The sequence below is a fragment of the Vigna unguiculata genome, chromosome 8, assembly GCF_004118075.2.
Source record: "Vigna unguiculata cultivar IT97K-499-35 chromosome 8, ASM411807v1, whole genome shotgun sequence".
Lineage (NCBI taxonomy): Eukaryota > Viridiplantae > Streptophyta > Magnoliopsida > Fabales > Fabaceae > Vigna > Vigna unguiculata.
Genome location: NC_040286.1, coordinates 32,580,324 through 32,602,451, shown reverse-complemented (window position 1 = coordinate 32,602,451; position 22,128 = coordinate 32,580,324). Strand labels below are relative to the sequence as shown.

The 22,128-nt window shown below is 28.5% G+C and overlaps 1 protein-coding gene and 1 long non-coding RNA gene across 3 annotated transcripts; one reads left to right on the top strand and one right to left on the bottom strand.

The window, feature by feature from the left end:
• Positions 1-1,486: 1,486 nt before the first annotated feature.
• LOC114193608 (cucumisin-like) lies at positions 1,487-21,252 on the bottom strand. The gene is made up of 12 exons (XM_028083477.1): positions 21,217-21,252; positions 18,886-18,946; positions 17,842-17,978; positions 17,574-17,662; positions 7,148-7,239; positions 6,839-7,070; positions 4,405-4,924; positions 4,225-4,322; positions 2,894-3,124; positions 2,673-2,784; positions 2,407-2,620; positions 1,487-2,136 (listed from the first exon to the last, which is right to left on the bottom strand). Exons 3-12 carry the CDS (start codon positions 17,926-17,928, stop codon positions 1,616-1,618), a joined length of 2,196 nt encoding a protein of 731 aa, XP_027939278.1. The 5' UTR covers positions 17,929-17,978; positions 18,886-18,946; positions 21,217-21,252; the 3' UTR covers positions 1,487-1,615.
• LOC114193609 lies at positions 11,980-14,112 on the top strand. Of its 2 annotated transcripts, none has more exons than XR_003606287.1 (3): positions 11,980-12,066; positions 12,348-12,504; positions 14,045-14,112. It is a non-coding gene; the product is annotated as an uncharacterized LOC114193609 (long non-coding RNA). The 2 variants fall into 2 exon arrangements; XR_003606286.1 differs by having other exon boundaries at positions 11,981-12,089.
• Positions 21,253-22,128: the final 876 nt, after the last annotated feature.

Below are 22,128 nucleotides of genomic sequence, written 5' to 3'. Positions count from 1 at the left end.
ACACAAGGTATTATTGTAACTTCATAAATATATATTTTAACAATTAATTTTATTTATCACATCAATCAAATCTTTCACTAACTTTCATAAAAATTATCTCCAAATCCACTCACTTTACCCTCTAAATCCACTCAAAAAAAAAAAAAATACAAATATCCATCTACCCAAATCAACACAAGTACATCTTCACACTTTTCCCCATATCCATCATTACAAAGGAACACACCCTAAGTTAAAACATAACTTAGTATAGGTTTTTTGTCATTTCAGTCTGTGTTTGGCAACTTTATTTTGATATTTTATTGTATGTTGAGTAGGATGTTAACGAGGTGGGTAGAGTACAGGTAGTAGCTCTTTCGTACCTTACCCACTAGATAAATATATGGTTCGTACTTGTATCCATATTTGTCGGGTATCCGTTATGCGAGTACCCGCCTATTTTTTCATATCCGCGGGTATCTACGGGTACCCACGGATATTTACAAAATTATTTAAAAAACATATCTTTAATCATAAATTCAAATAAAATAAAATATATCACTGTCATCAATTTTAAATAAATTTTAAATAAACTGAAGTTCATACAAGTTCAAATAATTATAAAAGTAGATATTAAATGACGTTCAACACAATGAAAATTCTTTAATTAGTGTTTGGATCAACAAACCCACTTTCTCCGATTGATTCATGAAAAATAAACAAAATAAACAAATAATAAACCTCAACTACCATGTGCCAAGTATTCTTATTTTGTTAAATTCATTCTTTAACAACAAGCATACCATAAACGTCACTGTCTATATATGATTTGCTGTATATGTCCAATTTCAAAGAAAGGAAAGAGAAGAATGTCAAGGGTGTACCTGGAAGAAGACAACGTACCAATACCAATACTTGAAGCTAGAAAAATGAAGACAAAAGACAAAACTATATATAATTAAAGTTTAATGGGTACGGGTATCCACGGGTACGGATACCCGTATCCACGGGTAGCGGGTATCCTGTTTATTATCCGTTTCCTACCCGTTACGGATTTTATCTAGAGATACCCGTGAGTATGGATTTCTTTGACATCCCTAATGTTGAGTAACAACCACCTCCCATACTTATAAATTTGATGGTGAAAAAAAAATTGGAAGAAATTATTACCAATTTTTTTGCAAAATATTTTGTATAAAACACTTTTCGCAACAAATTTTGTACAAAATTCTTGCAAATTTTATAATTTTGAAAGAAATAATTATTCACGAAAAAATTAACTGTCAATTAAGATTCTTAGAAAAAATAGCAGAAAAAATCTTTTGTTATAATTTTTTTTAACATATTTAAAAAAAATGTCATGAAAAATGAGAATTTCTGGTGAAAGTTTATCTCATCTCAAAAAGCAATGATAATGAATGTATGCATACAGTATAATAATGACATATAAATTACTTAGAAGGACTAGTAGAAAGCACTTCAGCTAAAAGAAACTATTATCTTGATTTTAGTCCTGGCTTACATAGCACTTTATCATAATTTCTGTGGCCTCACAAAAAAACAAACAAGTTACAAAATCATTTCCATTCAAGTTGTTTTTTTGTTGCACAAACAAGTGCTGGCAGCAGAAAATTTATTAAACATAAACAACAACAGGGCTCCTTGCCTTAAAAGTGCCATCGTCCCAAATCAAAGAAAAAGAAACCAAGTCTGCATTAATGCTTCCTTCAATATTAAGGGTAAAAGACAGCCTCTGACCCAACGATGAGAAGGCCAAAACATTTGGCACTACTCGGACGTTCAAAGAAGATGGATGTGCACTTATTGTGGCCTTATATTTGGATGTACCTGATCCAACATTGGTAACAGTTCTACTAAAAGTGACATTTTTGTGGCTTGAGCGAGGGGTTGATAGAGCAAAAGATGGGAGATTGAGGTCGAAAACAGATCCTTCATTTGCTGATGTGCAAGTGCTGTTATCTCCTGTAATTATTTGCAGCGCGGGTGAACTTAAACCTTGTCCACACAGAAAACGAATATAATCATTTTCACCGATATCATAAACTAGCCCAGGATTTACTGCCTTCAAAGGATTGATTTGCCCCGCACCGTAAGCAAATTCAGCCTCCACATTGCGTGCAGGATTCATAGGGGTAGCTGCAAAATAATCAACGAACAAATTTGGTCCTTAGCATGTATACTTGGCCATTAAGTTGTACCACAAAATAATTGACGTTAATTGTCTAGTTTTTCCCGACACAGTGTTTAAGGTGGTATAGGGCATATGGTTTTAGGTTATCATACTTTACTTTCTCTTCATGTTTATATATTTAAAATTAATTAATTGTTTCGCAGCCTCATTTTTCCTACATTTTTCAAGGATTATAGTATGCAAAGGTTGATAAGTACATTATATTATATAATTACCAGTTGTCATCAACGCGGATTTTATTGCAGCAGGAGACCAGTTGGGATGAAATGATTTGACGTAAACAGCTGCTGCAGTAACATGAGGGCACGCCATTGAAGTTCCAGATACTATATTAAAATTCGATACTCTTTTATCTCCTTCAACACCAGAAATAGGAGAAATCGGAGACCATGCAGCAAGAATTTCAACTCCTGGGGCTGCTATATCAGGCTACACCATCAACACAAAACTTAGATACAAGCAAATATATGCATGATGTTACCTTAAGAATGTCTGGAGTGATCATATTTGGACCTCTTGATGAGAAAGGGGCAATTGAAGGGGCTGATGAATCGTTCCGTTCGTAACTCTTGAGTATGGTAGCTACTGGATTACTACAATAATCGGTGACATCACATATAAATGAGATAATTGAAGACTAATTGAACAAAATTACACGGCACTTATGTATGATGTTTTATAGATTGAAGAAAAGTTGTGTACCGTGTTGAGTTTAAATAAGAAAATACGGAATTCCCATCACTTGCGCTTATCTGAATTGCTGGCAATGCATAAAGATCTGGCACAGCTAAAGGCGATGTAGTTCTGAATATAAGACCAGCAGCCCCGGAAGCAAATCCCACTTTGGCCGGATAAGTATATATGTCGTCATAATCACACAAAACAATTTTCCCTCTCACCAAAGCTCCATTCAAAGAATCGTCAAGGCAAGACCTAAGCAATGCTAATGTTAGAATGGAATTTTGAATTGTAATACAAGGAAAGTTTAGTAACAAACTATAGGTTAAATTACCTTTTTAATTCCTTTCAATATTTATAAAATTCAATTTCCCTCTCTAGATGTTCAATTCATCACTTAATTTTCTCGAAAATCCAAATATTGTCTTCTCCGTCTAGGTAAAGTTGATTGACCGGATAAAGAACGTGCTAAACTATACTTTGTGGCTTCTAAAATATATATGATGCAGTTGCAAAAGGACTACAATAATTAAATAATATTTTATTTCTTAAAAATATTTTTTATGTTTCGAAATTAACTACATCTAGTGCGGTTCAGAAACTATCTCTCTAATAACTTGGATTTTTTTTTAATTTTAAAACTTTTTAAAACAAAAAAGTTATGTATTTTTTAATAAATTCTTTATTTATTTATTAGCACTAATAACAGTAAAAATATGCTACAAATACAGATTCTTAAATTATTATGTTAATGAAAAACGTAATAATATAATTATACTAATAGTTATTTAAATGCAATTAATTTTTAATATTAATCAAATGTAATATACTAATATCATATACAAAATGACACTGAATAATTTAGAGACTAATTTATAAATAAAAATTATTTTAGTTACCAAATTTTGATAATCAATTATAATTTTTTAAAATTATTTTATTTACTAATAATTTTAAATGTATGAATTGATATCTAAATCGATGATTATAATAACTAATTATCTTTTGTGATTAAAATTAACAATTATTTTAAAAGAAGTTAAATGAATTTATTATAGTGGCGGTTTTTAAATGTATTATTTTACTTTTTTTAGAATAAATTATAATATTATTATAGTGATTTTTAAATCTCTGACTAATTTGTAAATTAAAATTTGAAATCGTTACAAAGTGTTAATCAATTAATTCAAAATTACTTAACCGTCAACTTGATTAGATCAGCATTGAAATTTGAGAAAAATTTAGACATCAAATTGAACCCTTTAGAATGGAGGAACAATATCAATTTTTTCTTTTGTAAATAAAGAAAAAGAATCTAACCAGATAATTGAAGAAATATTGGTAAATGTTGTTACCTGGACAATGAACTATTAAATCCAGCAGCTGGTGCATCTCCACCATAAATTAAAGGGTAACTTTTCTTTGTTGGACTAAATGTATTCACTGAAATTCCCTGCATTTCGTTGAGGGAAATCTTTTATATCACTTTTTAAATATTTAAAAAAATAAGCAAAAAAATTTAAAGGGATAATAACCTGGAAGATTCGGCCATTGCCGAGTTGGAGATTGGTGAAAAACTTTCTGTCCATAGTGGAAGCAGCCACAGAAATGAACCAGGGTGCAGAATTTGAGATTGTGTAATGGCTTGGACCCGAATTCCCAGCAGATTTAGAAGTTAATATGCCTTTTTTCATTGCATGGAAAGCTCCAATTGCAGTTGGATCTTCAAAATATTCAATGCGCATGAAGTTTTTAGGTCCCAATGAAACAGATATAATGTCGACACCATCGATAATGGCTGCATCAAATCCTGCAAGAATGTCAACAGTTTCACAACCAGTTGTCCAACAAACTTTATACACAGCAATGCGTGCCGATGGAACTCCTCCTCTTGCTGTTCCTGAGGCAAGCCCAAACAAATTTGCATTGCTAACATGGTTTCCAGCAGCAATGGATGCACAGTGAGACCCGTGACCACTCGTATCAGCTGGAGATACCATGTCCTCATCGGCGAACACACCACTAAGGCGAAAATATTTTGCTCCAATTATTTTGCTATAAACAAAATCATGAAACAAGATGAGTAAATCAATGCTTAGTTTTATCTTTTAATAATTATTATTTTCAATAGAAAAATTATTACTTGAATTTATGTGTATTTTGGAACATCAAGGACAACCCAAATCTTCTCAAATCTATTTTATTTAATATTTATATATATATATATATATATATATATATATATATATATATATATATATATATATATATATTTGATTATATCATAAAATACCAATAAATAGAAATCGCCAAATCTTTTCAAATTAAGCCAAATTTTCTCAAATCTATTTTAAGTATCCACATATCATAGAGATATTAGATTTATTTATTAGATATTTTATGGAGATTACATTACCAAAAGGAAGATTTTGAAAAAAAATGAAGAAAATATAAAGAGCTTATGAGAATACATTCGGAAAACCCTTTGGGGACCAATTTTTGCCGGCCCTCGATGTACACCCTCTTATTCCATGTTTTCCCCTCTATTTTATTTTATTTTTATGTTATTTTTAAGCTGGTGCAATGTTAAGTTTTTTTGAGATGATTCTATTGTAATTTTCTAATTAAATTTTAAGGTTAAATTTTTTTTTTGTGATTTATTATCATAATATGTGTCTTTATCTCTTAAATCAAATAAAGATAATGAATATTAGATTTTAACAAGTTAGAACGATACTAAATTTACATAATTTGATTAAAGTTGAAAAATGTGATTGAATGATATTTTATCAATAATTATTAAGTTACTTTAATTAAAGATAAAGACTTTAATCAGAATTAATCAATAAATTATTTAATAAAAAACTTTAATTAGAAGACTTTATTTAATCCTATTCTACTTCATTAACTATTTTTCTATTTAAACTTTTATTTATTTATTTTTATTTTTATTTTATTTCTATAACCTTTTAATATAGATTTTATAAGAATTATTTTGTTAAAAATGAATTCCAAACTCTTTTAGAGACAAAGACAACCTTGGGTTATATATTTATCCTTACTAATATTTTAACTACTATTTAACTCTTGGAGTTGCTATAATTTAATATAAATTAATTTGATTATTTCAACGACAACGTTGTTATCTGTAGAAAAAATTATTATTTGTAAGGAGAAAATCTTTGTTTGGTCGACAATTGTCCTAATTAATTGGTTGGAAAGATTTATTAGATAGATCAACTATTTATTAGGCACACAATAAGAAAAAGAAAATTGGATTCTCTACTTTGTGTTTTTTTTTCTTTCAAAATACATTAATAATGAACATTGACTTTAACATCTTAAAATATGTTAAAAAGATTTTTAAAGTACCACAATATATTTTTAATGTTCAGTAAAGGACGATATAAAAAATAACAATAAAGATTTTAGAGTTCAAGATAAAGAAAATTATATGTTTTTTATGGGATATATATTATGCAACTTAAAAGAATACAACCCTGTGCACCAGAATTTTCAGAAGGAGATAGAAAGACAAAAACTTTGAGTGTCTATGGTGTGGTGTGAAAAGAAAATTAGCCATCAAAAGAGTGTGAAAGAAAAAAGAAGGAAAGAAGACTCGGTGTATATATTGCATATCTATGTAAAAAAGTTAGCTTTGAGAGAGGTTACACCAATTACCTCATATATTTGGTTGCCTTTGTTATTTGGCCAAGCTAGGGTTTTTTGTGCTCTTATACACCTTTTTGGTGAAGAAAATTTTTTTTGATTCGTCCTTGAAAGCTCCAAGGCATTAAAAGTTTTGTATCGAAGTTTTTCTACATTAAAAAGTTTGATATTTGCTGATTTCTTTTCTTTTTTCATTTTTGTGAATTTTATTTTTTTACATATTATTTATTAAAAAAAATTAATTTAGATTTTTCTTACATGTATTAATTTTGTTATCTTTCCAACACAAACATTACTTACTTATTGCAAGTGAAGTTGTGGCATGTTCCCTTCCATTTCTGCGGTGGTGGACCAAAGCGTCCGGTAAAGCTTGAGGAATTAAGCGAAATTCCACTGTCGATTACTCCAACGATTATGTTATTTTCTTCCTTTGATCTTTGCACATTTTCAGGGAAGCCAAGGAAGTTCCAGGACCTTGATGTTTGGGTACTGTGGACTCTGTTTGGAATAACAGAAACCACACCATCCATTCCTGCCAAACATTCCAATTCTAATTTTTCACAAAATGTATACATCATAATAATAGATTTATAATCATATTAAAATTACCTTTCATTCTTTCTGATTCTTCTTTGGTCAGCCTGGCCACAAATCCATTGAAACTCTTGTAGCTGTGCACCAAAGTATCTTGTGCAAATGTGCTACATGGATACCATTTTCAATTTTAATCAAACTTATTTTAGAAGCGAATAATGAAAACTGGGGATCAAGAACTGTGTTATAATATGTGACCTGCTTGATGACACTTTGAACAATATTAGTGTGAAGTGATTCTGTGAATTCCATGCCCTTCGGATATTCGCCCATGTACACTATGTAAATCTGTATTAGATCAGAGTATCAACAAGATAAATTAAAATAAAATAAAGAAGAAATTTTAAATGATAGTCCTACTAGGTTTCATGTGAATGCTTAAATATTATGTTCAACCTTGGATAAAATCTTTTTCAGGTAAATTTGTTCATTTTGGAAATATTCCAAACTCTTCTTAACTTTAAAGCAATCCAATATTTGTTTTTTTTAAAATTTGTATATCATTAAAATTATTTAAAAAAAGGCATAAAAAGATGAGAACGTAAGAGTAATTTATGGAAAGATATAGATTTTGAAGAAGGAATAAGGAATGTGAAAATGAGTTGAGAAAAAAATCAAAAGTGAAGTATTACTATCAAAAGATATTCCGTAAGTATATGTTAGAAAAAGTATATCAGATATATATATATTATTTGGAAAAAATTATGTGACACATAATGTTATTTAACACAATTTAACAATTTTTATAAACAAGACAGAATGATGATAAAAGATAATTTATAATCGATGTAAAAGAATTTTAATATTAAAGTACCGTTTGTCCATATTATTTACCTTTCTATCATCTTTAGAAAATGACGGAGTGAATAACAGAATGCATGCAAGAATTTGGAGCAGACGCAACAACCCTAAACTCTTCATCTTTAGTAATCTTCACAAAACGTTGAATGTGTTTTGAAGCTCTTTTAACCTGTGAGTTTAGTAAATGTGAAATGCCATTAACTTTATCACTAATAGCACACCACAGTAAGTGTACATTTGAAACACATAGCAGAATGGAAATTGTAAATAGAAAGTATACACTTATACGTACCAAATTATTGGGAATGAAAACAGAAACAGTGATCTTAAAAAAAGTGAAGACAAAAACATATTTAAATTATTAATAAATATGCACATATTTAAAATTATTTGTAATACAATGACCAATTTTAACTGTCACATATTCAGTTTTTTTTTTTTGTAATTAAGTTTAGATGTGACTTAAACTATATTTCATTATTGTCTCTTAATTGAACTTCTTAAAAAACCATTAATTTTATTATAATTAGGTATCAAAAGATTTAATTATAGTAAATATAAAACAACAATGAAAATAAAAATTATAAAGAAAAGCAAAACGTGGGTATTATTAAGGTGTATTGAATACTTAATGCTAAAGTAGAAAAAACCAATATTTGGTATATAAGACAATAAATTTAATATTAGTGTTGTATAACAAATATAAATAAATAGGAATACGCAAGTAGGGTAACAGTTATATTACGAGTGAACCACTCTCACAAAAATATAATTAAAATTAAATCAATAAAATTAATTTGGGATAATGTTAACGCTTAACGTTTACCAAAAGCCGAAAGTAAGAGAAAGCTTAGATATTATTTGATTCATTTTGAAAAAAAAAATGAAATTCAAATTTTTAATAAAAAAAATGTCTGCAATATGATGAGATTTTGTTATTAGATGAAAAGTAACGGAATCAAAATTACATTTTTATGCGATTATTTTTAAAATTGAAATAATCTTATTGTGTACTGTTGAACAATTATTTAACTTGAAGAATTAATTAGAAATGAATTTAAACTAAAATATTTTCTATTAATTGTGGAGAAATATTATATAATTATAATTACAACTTCATAGTAAAATAATTATGCTTAAAGGTTAAATAACTTTGTATTAAATAATTAAAATACTGAATAAAGAATAAGTATATATATATATATATATATATATATATATATATATATATATATATATATATATATATATAACATTATACATTTTACAGTTTTAAGCCATTTTTCAAGTCAAACCACTGACTGAACCAGATTGCATGGTTTGAAAAAAAAAAAATCTAATACAATTTGATAAAGTTTGGTTTGTGATGGTTTCTTATTCAGTGGACTTTCAATTTTAAATTGAGGTAGCTAGAATTTTAACAACCTTGTAATCTTATGTATGAAAGAATAAAAACAGAGCATTCTTATAAATATACAACCAAAAGAAGGAAGCAATAGAAAATTATTGGGAGAAAAAAAAGAGTATAAATGAATAACGTATTAGAAAGAGGAATAGAGGACATACTCAGTTCAGTCGACCACACATGTTTATCTGCGTTGAGTAAGAAAGGATGAGAATACACAGAAACTTTCTCACCTTTTATAGACATGCCACCATGGTCCACTCTTTTCACATTTGATTTATAGATAAGGACAAAAAATTAATTTCATAAACTTTTAAAGAAAAAACGTTTACATTCTCTAACGTCAATTTATAGTTTGACTTTTAATATAATTATAATTTGAAAAATAATTATTTTGTACTAATTACTATTTTTATAAAAACAAGATATGAGATAAATGTAACGATCCAATTTTTTAAGCACATCGGAACAGATACTAAAATGTATGTCCTATATGGTCCTCCTTATAAGAGTTTCCAAAATAAAGTAGTTCTAAAGCCTATACTATATAACACATAGACCATTTTTTTTCAGTTCAAAAACGTCATGATTTGAGTGTTGGATCGTTGGATTGAATACTTAACACTAGGTTAAAAATTATTGTTCTTATCAATGTGCAATTTTTTTTTTGCGTAAGAATCTATCAACTTAAGCATTATGATTCAATTGTGACTCGATCCATTTAATTTCTATCACAAAATAATTGATATCACCTACAACATTTAGTAAATCCTGGGATGTCTGCCAAAATTTAGAAATAAATCTAGAATTTCGATTGTAATCCCATTTTATATTAGATTTGAACTGATTTATGTCAACATTTGATGTAATCTTTTTATTATATGCAAGAATTATTACCTACAAGATTTTGATTGAAAATAACACTTAATTTAAATCTTGAGAAGCCGAAAAGTGTCCTTATGAAATAGTATAACAAAAATAATTGTTGAAAATTTCAATATTTAATTAATTTAAATGTGAAGAAGTTGATTTTATTTAAATATTTATTGATTAGTTTTAAAAACGTTCTTAATATTTTTAATAAATTTTATAATATAATAATATAATACATGAATATAATATGTATATCAGATACAACACATTATATATGTATATTACAAAATATATCTAATTTTTTTAAAACATGATAAATATATAATTACTATTATGTGTGAATTCAAACTAAAATTATCTTTATTAAACCTTCTTAAAATAAATAATTATATATTATTATTATAATAAAAGTATTATTATTTTATAAATTATATATTTTATTAATAAATATTAATAAAATATTTAAACTATCAAACACGAATATAGTTTGGGACACGATTCTTGATCTAGATAGAAATATGAGTACTTTTAACTTTTTGATGTTTGTTGATTATTGAATGGTAGAAAAAAAGTAAAGAAAGATAAAAGTTTAAATTAGTTGTGCAGTATAGAAGAGAAGAAACAGTGAAAATATTTTCATAAAAAACTTGAAACGCTGTACTGTTTTTTCTTTTCTTATTTTTCTTCGATCAAATTCTCTCTCTTTCTTTTTTTCATTATTATTCGTACACATTTGCTTTAGTTCTTCTTAGCAAAGAACCGTATAAAAGATTTTTTTACGCTTCCCGTATATTAGTGAAACTAGTCTTTGGCAGACTCGAGTGACCCATAGGTTTTTTCCATAAATTTTATAATCTATAACGATATATAAAAGAAAAGAAGATTCCCTATTTTATTCACATTTTAAAATATCAATTTTATCTTTTAAATATAATAATTTATTAAATTTTTAAAAATTGACCGTTATTTTTACAATGTTTTTATAAATTCAGCTATTTCTTCTTTTTCTCTTCTTTTTTATTTATCAATGATTATTCTTTCATCTGTTCTGATATATTTCACTTTATTTTTAATAAATATAATTTTAATTTATATAACAACTTAATAATATTACAATATTATCACTTACTAATATAATATCACGTATATTTAAAAAAATATATACACACAGTCGCTAGTGTATAAATAATTAATAACTTCATATACTACATTTCGAATTATAATGATATTAATAAAAATAATTAATGTAATAAATAATTAAAAATACATATTTATTAATTTGAATTATCATTAAATATTTGTTCAAAATAATTTGACATTGTGTTAAGTTTGAAACACCTTAAAGAAATACATTACATGTGAAAAAATAATTATTATACATTAGTTGTAATAAATAATAAATAACTCAACACTTTTAATAATACATAACTCAACTTACTAAATAAATTCAATAGTTAAAAATAATATATAGAAATTATTCTAATAAGTTGAAACTTCTAAATATTTGATTCAAACTTATCATTGGAAGACTACGACTGAAAATAATTATGAATAATTTACTACAGAAATCATTTGTGTTGGTTTATTTTAACCGCAACAATTACTTATGTATTATTTTAATATTTTTAACTTTTTATAATTAGAATGTTTGATAACAGTTTTTTTGGACTTTATCTTTTCCTATTTGATTTATCAAATAAAAAATATGATTTCTTCATATTAAATTATTTCCTTTCGTTCTCTCTTCTTCTTCAAGCTCTTACGTGCTCTACTCGATTGGGATGGAATGGCGAAACTTCTCGTCTCTGATAAGGCTCGTCGGGAGTTCTCGAATCTACGTCACGCTTTTGACGAGGTTTATTTTTAAATACCGACGAAGTTCAGTTAGTTCGCCTCTCTCTCGCTCTCTTTACATTATTCTCTCTTTACATTATGCACTGGATTTAAGATCTGGATTTAGGATGCGAATTTCTGTTTAACTCTGAGATGTTAGATCGAATGGATAATTAAGGCTAAGAATAATTGATTTGCCACAATTCTATTTCATTTTTCCTTCTGTCTTCAATATAAACGTTTTTTTAACCTAATAAACTAATCAAAATACAAATATACTGAACGAGAATTTGCTATTTGAAGTTATCATTTGATAAACGTTGCGGTTCGTGCTGATGAGATGCCGATGGATTGAGTCAGCGGTGGGCGGAACACTATTATTGAGGCGAAAGGGGTCATTGCAGCGAAGGAGTGTGCTTATAAACAATTGCTTCTTCCAATGATTCTTCTTAAAAAGAAGGTAATTTTCTAATCATTGCTGCTGAACTATTTTCGATTAAGTATTTTGGATTGTAATTTCTAATTCGATTGATTTGCCATTGGTGGTTTATAGAAGAATCATTGAATTCTAAATTCTAGGAGAATTCTCCTGAATTTATCCGTAAGAGATTGTTTGATAGCTATCTCATTTTCTCCACTGGGATCCACTTGGATCCTTTGCAGCAATGATCTCAACCACTGGTTTTAATCTAGGGTTTATCAAAATTTAGAGCGCAAATAAATTGATTATATAAATAAGTATGAAAGGTTAACATATTGTAAAAAATGGATATCACGATCTTGGGATGCCCTGTTATTGAAATGCAAAGTTAGTTCATGTGAGTTCTTATTTGGTTATTGATAAAAAAAAACCTAGTCCTTTGAATAAATCATCTAAGTTAGATTGCACAGAAAGAATAAATTGACCATTAAAATGTAAAAAACATGTTGCCGCAGTACCCTTGTTTTAGGATGAACAAAACTCTTCAACCCGATCTTTATCCTTTAGAACTGATATTTGGTGATTACCACATTGGCCGTTATCTCATTAATAATCAAGTATTATGGATATCTACAGTATAGTGACATTTATGTTACATAAGAAGGAGAAACCATTATCTCATTTCAAAAAGCAATGATAATGAATGTATGCATACATTATAATAGTGACATACAAATTACTCAGAAGGACTAGTACAAAATACTATTTGGATCAAAGTAATTATTGTCTTGATTTTATTCCTGGCTTACATAGCACTTTATCATCATTTATGTGGTTTACAACACACTCACAATATTTATTCACTGAAACTTAGGATAGGAAGAAAAAAAGAAGCAAACAACAAGTTACAAAATCATTGCCATTTATTTTTTTTCACTAACAAGTGCTGGCGGCAGAAAATTTATGGAACATAAACAACAACGGGACTCCTTACCTTGAAAGTGCCATCATCCCAAATCAACGAAAAAGAAACTAAGTCTGCATTAATGCTTCCTTCAATCTTAAGGGTAAAAGACAGCCTGTGACCCAACGATGAGAAGGCCAAAACATTTGGCACTACTTGGACCTTTAAAGAAGATGGATGTGCACTTATTGTGGCCTTATATTTGGATGTAGCTGATCCAACATTTGTGACAGTTCTAGCAAAAGTGACATTGTTGTGGCTTGAGCGAGGGGTTGATAGAGCAAAAGATGGGAGATTAAGGTCCAAAACCGATCCTTTATTTGCTGATGTGCAAGTGCTGCTATCTCCTGTAATTCTTCGCAGCGCTGATGAACTATAACCTTGTCCACACAGAAAACGAATATAATCATATTCACAAGCATCATAGACTAGTCCAGGATTTAGTGCCTTCAAAGGATTGATTTGCCCCGCACCGTAAGCAAATTCAGCATCTACATTCAGTGCAGGATTCATAGGGGTAGCTACAAATAATCAACAAACAAATTTGTCGTAAACATATATACTTGGCCATAAAATGAGTAGTGCATGCATGGATAGCAAGAAGAGCATTACCAGTTGTCATCAAGGCTGATTTAAGTGCAGCAGGAGACCAGTTGGGATGAAAATATTTGACGTAAGAAGCTGCTCCAGTAACATGAGGACATGCCATTGAAGTTCCATATATTATATTAAAATACGATTCTCTTTTATCTCCTTCAACTTGAGAAATAGGAGAAATATGAGACCATGCAGCCAGAATTTCCACTCCTGGAGCTGCTATATCAGGCTACACCATCAACACAAAACTTAGATTTAAGCAAATATATGCATGATGTGTTACAATATATGTAGCATGCATGATGTTACCTTAAGAATGTTTGGAGTGACCTTATTTGGACCTCTTGAGGAGAAAGGAGCAACGTAAGGGGCTGATGAATCTTTTCCTTCGTAACTCTTGAATATGGTTGCTGTTGGATTACTACAATAACCGTTGACATGACATGGATGAGTTAATTATAGAGCAGTTATGTATGATCTTTTATGGATTGAAGAAAAGTTTTGTACCTTGTTGACTTTAAATAAGAAGTTACGGAATTCCCATCACTTGTGCTAAGGCGAATTGCTGGCAATGCATATACCTCTGCCGCTACTAAAGGTCCTGAACTATTGAATATAAGACCAGCAGCCCCAGAAGCAAATCCCACATATTTAGAAGAAGAAAGGCCATCACAAAAAACAATTTTCCCTCTCACCAAAGCTCCATCCAAAGTACTTTCAATGCAAAACCTAAGCAATGCTAATGTTAGAATGTAATTTTGAATTGTAATACATGGAAAGTTTAGTAACAAACTATAGGTCAAATTACCTTTTTAATTCTTTTAAATATTTATAAAATTAAATTCCCTCTCTAGATGTTCAATTAATCACTTAATTTTCTCAAAAAAAACCAGATATTGTCTCTTCTCCATCATAAAGTTGATTGACCGTATAAAGAATGTGCTAAACCATACTTTGTGACTTCTAAACTATACAAAAATGCAAAACAAAAGCATTACAATCATTTTATACTTTTTTATTTCTTAAAAATATTTTTTATGTTTTGAAATTAATTACATCTAGTGCGGTTCAGAAACTATCACTTTAACAACTTTTTTTTTTAATTTAAAACTTTTTAAAACAAAAAAGTTATATATTTTTTAATAAATCATTTGCTAATTATAATAGACTTCTTAGCACTAATAAATAACATTCGAAATATGATACAAGTACAGATTCTTAAATTATTATGTTAATGAAAAACGTAATAATATAATTATACTAATAGTTATTACCATTTAAATGCAATTATTTTTTTTAACATTAATTAAATGTAATACACTAATATCATATAAAAACAATTTATTAAGTTTTTATAATTTTATTATTTTAAGACTTAATTTGTATTTTATTTTTCTGTCTTTAATTGTTATATTTATTTTTGTTTCACAATTAAGTTCTTTTTTTTTAATCTATTTTAAAAAGTAGAGATTTAATTAAGTAAAATAAAAGTATAAACATCAAATTATTCATTAAACTTATATTACAAATAAAAACTTGTGTCTTTTGAAACTAATTAAAATTTATTATAGTGATCGTTTTTAAATTATCATTATGTGTAGTATTTTACATTTATAAATAAATTATAATATTATTATAGTCAGTTTTAAATCTTGACTAATTTGTAAATTAAAAATTGAAATACTAATTAAGAAGTGTTAATCCATTAATTAATTCAATATTAGTTAACTGTGTCACTTGATTAGATGAACATTGAATATTTGAGAAGATTAAGACATCAAATCGAACCCTTTAGAATAAATAAACTATATTAAATTTTATAAATAAAGATGGAAAATAAAAAAGAAATTTAATAAGATAATTAAAATGAGATATTGGTAAATGTTAGTACCTGGATATGGAACTATTATATCCAGCAGCTGGTGCATCTCCCCCATAAATTAAAGGGTGACTATTCTGTGTCGGCGTAAATGTATTCACTGAAATTCCCTGCGTACATGTTGAGGGAAATATTTTATGTTACTTTTTTAATATTTTCACAAATAAGTAAATCAATTTAAAGGGATAATTACGTGGAAAATTCGGCCATTGCCGAGTTGGAGATTGGTGAAAAACTTTCTGTCTATAGTGGAAGCAGCCACAGAAATGATCCATGGTGCAGGAGTTGTCGTTGTGTAAGGGTTTGGACCCAAATTGTTTGCACCTTGAGAAGTTAATATGCCTCTTTTCATTGCATGGAAAGCTACTATTGCAAACTCATCTTCAAAATATTGGAAGTGTAAGGCACTTGTATATGCCACTGAAAGAGATATAATGTCAACACCATCGATAATGGCTGCTCAAATCCTGCAAGAATGTCAGCAGTTTCACAACCATTTGTCCAGTAAACTTTATAGACAGCAATACGTGCCGATGGAACTCCTCCTCTTGCTGTTCCTGAGGCAAGCCCAAACAAATTTGCAGTGCTAACATGGTTTCCAGCAGCAATGGATGCACAGTGAGACCCGTGACCACTCGTATCAGTTGGAGATATGATGTCCTCTTTGGCGAACACACGCCGAACGCGAAAATATTTTGCTCCAATTATTTTGCTATAAACAAAATCATGAACCAAGATGTGTAAATCAATGGTTAGTTTTATCTTTTAATAATTATTATTTGAATTTAAGTCTATGTATTTGGATCCCCTTTGATTCACTATTGATGTGGATCAAATGAAGTCAGGATAACTAGCTTTACCACTATTCGTTCAAATTTGACATGAAAGAAAATGAAAATGTGAGTTTCAAAATTGATACCAGACACGCTCTTTATGTATTTTAGAATGTTATAACAACTTTGTTTTCTACATGGACTATTAATCAGTCTAATATGCAACTTAAAGTACTGTAACATAGTGTATCTTGATTTGTAGAGGAGATAGAAAGAAAAAGATTGGGAATGTGTTTAGTGAGAAAATAATTCTAGTGTGAAATTTGATGAAAAATTATTGATATCTTCCCAGCACAAACATTACTTACTTATTACAAGTGATGTTATAGCACGTCCCCTTCCATTTTTGTGGTGGTGGACCAAAGCCTTCATCGGTAAAGCTTGAGGAATTAGGCCAAATTCCAGCGTCGATTACTCCAACGATTACGTTACTTTCTTCCTTTGATCTTTGCACATTTTGAGGGAAGCCAAGGTAGTTCCAGGACCTTGATGTTTGGGTACTGTGGACTCTGTTTGGAATAACAGAAACCACACCATCCATTCCTGCCAAACATTCCAATTTTAAAATTTCACAAAATGTATACATCATAATTATAGATTTATAATCATACTAAAATTACCTTTCATTCTTTCTGATTCTTCTTTGCTTAGCCTGGCCACAAATCCATTGAAACTCTTGTAGCTGTGCACTAAAGTATCTTGTGCAAATGTGCTACATGGATACCATTTTGAATTTTAATCAAACTTATTTTAGAAGCGAATACATGTAGTGTAGTCATTTTAGATGAATATTGTAATGAAAAATGGGATCAAGAATTGTGTGATAATATGTGACCTGCTGATGACACTTTGAACCATATTAGTGTGAAGTGATTCTGTGAATTCCATGCCCTTCGGATATTCGCCCATGTACACTATGTAAATCTGTATTAGATTAGAATATGAACAAGATAAATTAAAAAAAAAAAAAAAACTTTCGATATAGCTTCGGAAATATTGTGCACACTTAAAAGATATAGCTGAAGTATATGTTTGCAAAAGTATATGGGATATCTATGTTTGCAGATTAAAAAAAAAAAAGATATGAGATATATGTTATTTACCTTTCGATCATCTTTAGAAAATGAGGGAGTAAGTAGCAGAATGCAAGTAAGAATTTGTAGGAGATGCGACAACCCTAAAGTCTTCATCTTTAGTAATCTTCACAAAAACGATGAATGTGTTTTCAACCTCTTTCAACCTGTGAGTAAATTTAATTTCTTAGTAAATGTGAAATGCTATCAACTTTAATACATATGTATACATGATGTTACTAGTAATAACAAATTATATATAGTAAGTGTATATTTGAAATATTAATTGGGAATTGGAAATTGTAAATAGAAGCTTACAGTCATGTACATAAACAATTGGAAATGAAAACAGTAACAATGATCTTACAAAAAAGTTAAGATGAAAACATATATACATATACATTAATAAGAAGAACATCATATTAATCTACACAACAAAGTAATTTTAATATACATTAGTAATGCATAACAAAGTGCATAAGCAAAATGCAATGTACTAAAGAGTTGGTTGTCATTTTTTATTTTTATGTATATGTAAATATAAAAAATAACTTAACATTTCACTACGGTTTTAAATTATTGCTAAGCGCACATATTTAAAATTATTTTTACTACAATAACCATTTTATTTTATTTTTCTTTATTTCCTCCTTTTCTAATTATCTTAGAGTTGTCAAAAATAAGTCATCCGGTCCAGTCTGGTCCACGGGTTGATCATTAATGAACAATTCCAATTCAACTCATTTATTAGTGAGACAAACAAATTTTAACTTGGTTCGACTTACTATGAATCGGTGAGTTAAACAAATTGACACACTTAATTAAAAAATATATAAACTAAAATCACAAAAATATAAATTATCAATACCTGACCAAAATACAAAATTCAATATAATAAAAAACACTTGTACAATTTTATCTATGAGTTGATGAGTCAACTTGACTCACTATAAATTTAACATAGAGAAACATAATTCTTGATAGATCAAATAAAAAATTAACCAAATTTGTAAAACTAATTTAATTTGACCCATCTCAAATTCATAATGAACAAAATTGACTTAGAAGTTCTACCTTGATTTGAAAGCTAAGCTTCCTCCCTTCCCTTTTGAAATTTGTCTCTTTCTCCAAATGGCTGCATTATTAAAGTTGGAGGATGAATTAAATTTAGGAAAATCAATAAAGTTTTTTGATAAAGTTGACAATATAATGTGTGTCATTGCAATAAAAAAAAGTGTTTTAAAGTTAATTATTGTTTACTAATTAAGAAAATTGTTATTGCAATAAAGAGATTTGTTTTTATAATGGATGTGACCGAGAGAAAGAGAAGTTGTCTAAAAAGAAATTTTGTATAAAATATTTTTTAATATATTTACGAATTTTATAATTTTATAAAATATAATTATTTACAAAAAAATTATTTACCAATTAAAAACTAAGAAAAATAATAATTTTTTTAATTTCATAACAAATTTAAAAACAACTCACAAAAATATGAAAAATTTAGTAATGTGTGAAAAAATTATATATATATATATATATATATATATATATATATATATATATTTAGAAATATAACTAATGGTTTTAAATTTTATATTGAGTAAGTAAAAATAAACAAAATTAAATATTATATAAAAAAATATTCCTATATTTATTATTTTAAAGTTTTAGATTAGATATGAATCGAACTAAAATAAAATAATTACAAATTAAAGAAAAACGTGGAATTATTGCATGATTAATTAAAAGTGGGGAAAAAAATCATTGTTCCTTTGTAAGACAATAATGTTGTGTAACAGATATAATTCAATAAATGAACAGGAATACGCAAGTAGAGTAACAGTTACATTAAGAGTGAACTACTCACCAAAAATTAATTTCGAATGATGTTAATCTTAATGTTTACCCAAATTAGGAGAAGCTATTATTATATATGATTTGGTTAATTTTTGAGAAAAAAAAATAATCCAAATTTTTAATAAAAAAAATGTCTGCAATATGATAGATTTTGTTTAAACAAAAATTACCAAAACTGCAATTTAATGCGATTATTTTTAAAATTAAAACAATGTTATCATGTACTGTTGCAGAATTATTAACATAAAGAATTAGTAAAGAATGAATTTAAACTAAAACATTTCCTATGTTTTGTTGACAAATATTATATAATTATAATTAGAAATTCATAATAATTATGCTGAAAAGTTAACTTTGTATTAATTAACTAAGATTTAATTATGTTTTTTATCCTTAACTTTTATTGAAAATTGAAAATTAAAATCAATTTTTATTCAAAACTTTGATTTAAAAGATTAAAATATAAAAAATTATAATAAACATTTTACGGTTTTAGGTCACTTTTCAAGCCAAACCACCGACCGAAATTGCATGGTTTGGAAGAAAAAAAAATGAAATACAATCTGATAAGTTTGGTTTCTGACGGTTTAATATTCAGTCGGAGGTATCTGTAATTTTCACAACCTTGTTATATAAGTTTATGTATAGAGGTGTCAATTTCAATAGTGACTCATGACTGATCCTAGTTCACCTTTCATTAAGTCTCTCTTTTAGAGTTTCAAAATATCATAAAAAACAACTTCAAATCCCATAATCTTAAGTGAGTTAACACCAAGGTTAAGGTGGCTTGGCCCTACTAACAAATTTAAATTAACTCTTAGAATACTTTGAGTTTGACTCAAAGACTGAGTCGAGTTGTCTCGGGCCAGATGAATGTTGAAACGGGATCCGTTCAAATTGTCTAAACAGATTAATTTGGATCGACGGTCGAGATTGATTTGGCCGAAAGTCAAGATAGACAAACCCAAGTTGAAAGCAGAAACGAGTTGGCCCCAACTGAATGTCAAGACGGGTTGTCTAGGGATGAAGGTCCCGACCAAAATATGGTCTAATTCGGCCAAATTTGCATCGTACGAAATTTTATCGAATTCGGCTAAGTCTGCACTGATGAGTTGGTCAGGATCGAAGGTCGAGATAAGCCTACCTGAGTTGAAAGTTAATCATGAGCGCTTTAACTGAAGGTTGAGACAGGCCGAATGAAACCAAAAGTTTAATAATATATTTTTCATGTTTAAAAAAAAGATCCATGGGCTAGCCCCGACCTACAAAGATTTTATGGATTTTTTTCATCCTGTGAAGTTTTTTAATATGAGACTTTTTGATTTTGTGGACTTTTATTGCACCAATCCATGTGAGTCAAGATCAAACCCCATGGACTAAACCAAATTAATAATCTTACTTATGTACCAAAGAATGGAAATAGAGCATTCTTATAAATATATACAGCCAAAAATTAAAAAAAAAACATTGAAGCAATAGAAAATTATTGGAAGAAGAGTTATAAATGAATAAGGTATTAGAAATAGGAATAGAGAAGGAACATACTCAATTCAGTCGACCACACATGTTTATCTATCTTCAGTGATAAATGATGTGAATACACACACTCTTTCTCACCTTTTATAGCCACTGCATTGGATGCCATCATGGTCCAAATTTTGCACATTCAATTTCTAAGTTAATTTCATAGATCTTTAAAGAAAAAAGAAAGAACTTTTACACTCCAATAGAAATTGGAGTTTCATCATTGTAATATAAGTGTACTCCTTTCATATTAGCCCTCTTTGTTAAATAATTTTTAGAAGAATTTTTTTAATTGTTTGGTGTGTTGATTTTTATTCTAAAATATGGGTAATTAATTAATAATTTTTAGACAAAAAAGAAATAAATACTGGAATTAGAAATTGTATTTTCTATTAGATTTAGAGTAATTTATGTCAGCATTCACTACAAAAATAATTATTTTTAGCAGGAGTTATATTTGGCGTTTCTGGGAGTTTTAACCTCCAATAATAGTTTTACCAGGGGTTTGAAATTCCCTCCAGAAGAGTAAGCGTGACTAACGGATTACTAGGGTTTTAAGCAACCCCTGGAAGTAGCGCAACTTACCGGGGGTTTTGAAAACCTTCGTTAATGCTTGGGGTTCCGAAAACCTCCAGTAATGCATGGAGTTCTGAAAGCCCCCAGTAATGCATGGGGTTTCGAAAATCCCCGGTAATGCTTGGGGTTCTGAAAACCCCCGTTAATGCTTGGGGTTCTAGAAATCCCGTTAATTCCTCGAAAACCCTTGTTAATACCACAAAGTTAGTGCTCATAATGCTAAAGTTGTACTTTCCTGATAATTGATTTGTTTAATTAATTATTTAAGTACGAAAAGAACTTTATTCTATGGAATTTCCTATTTATTGCTTAACATTTTGGTACCAATCAATACAAATAAGCAAAAACTTCAAGGCC

Bases quoted from the DNA above. Each gene is read 5' to 3' on its own strand.
- LOC114193608 (XM_028083477.1), bottom strand. From the start codon at position 17,928: ATGAAGACTTTAGGGTTGTCGCATCTCCTACAAATTCTTACTTGCATT. The intron at 2,621-2,672 runs GTAACATCATGC...TTGATGGTGTAG, and splicing joins TCACTCCAGACATTCTTAAG to CCTGATATAGCAGCCCCAGG. The intron at 2,137-2,406 runs GTAATTATATAA...ATTATTTTGCAG, and splicing joins ATCCGCGTTGATGACAACTG to CTACCCCTATGAATCCTGCA.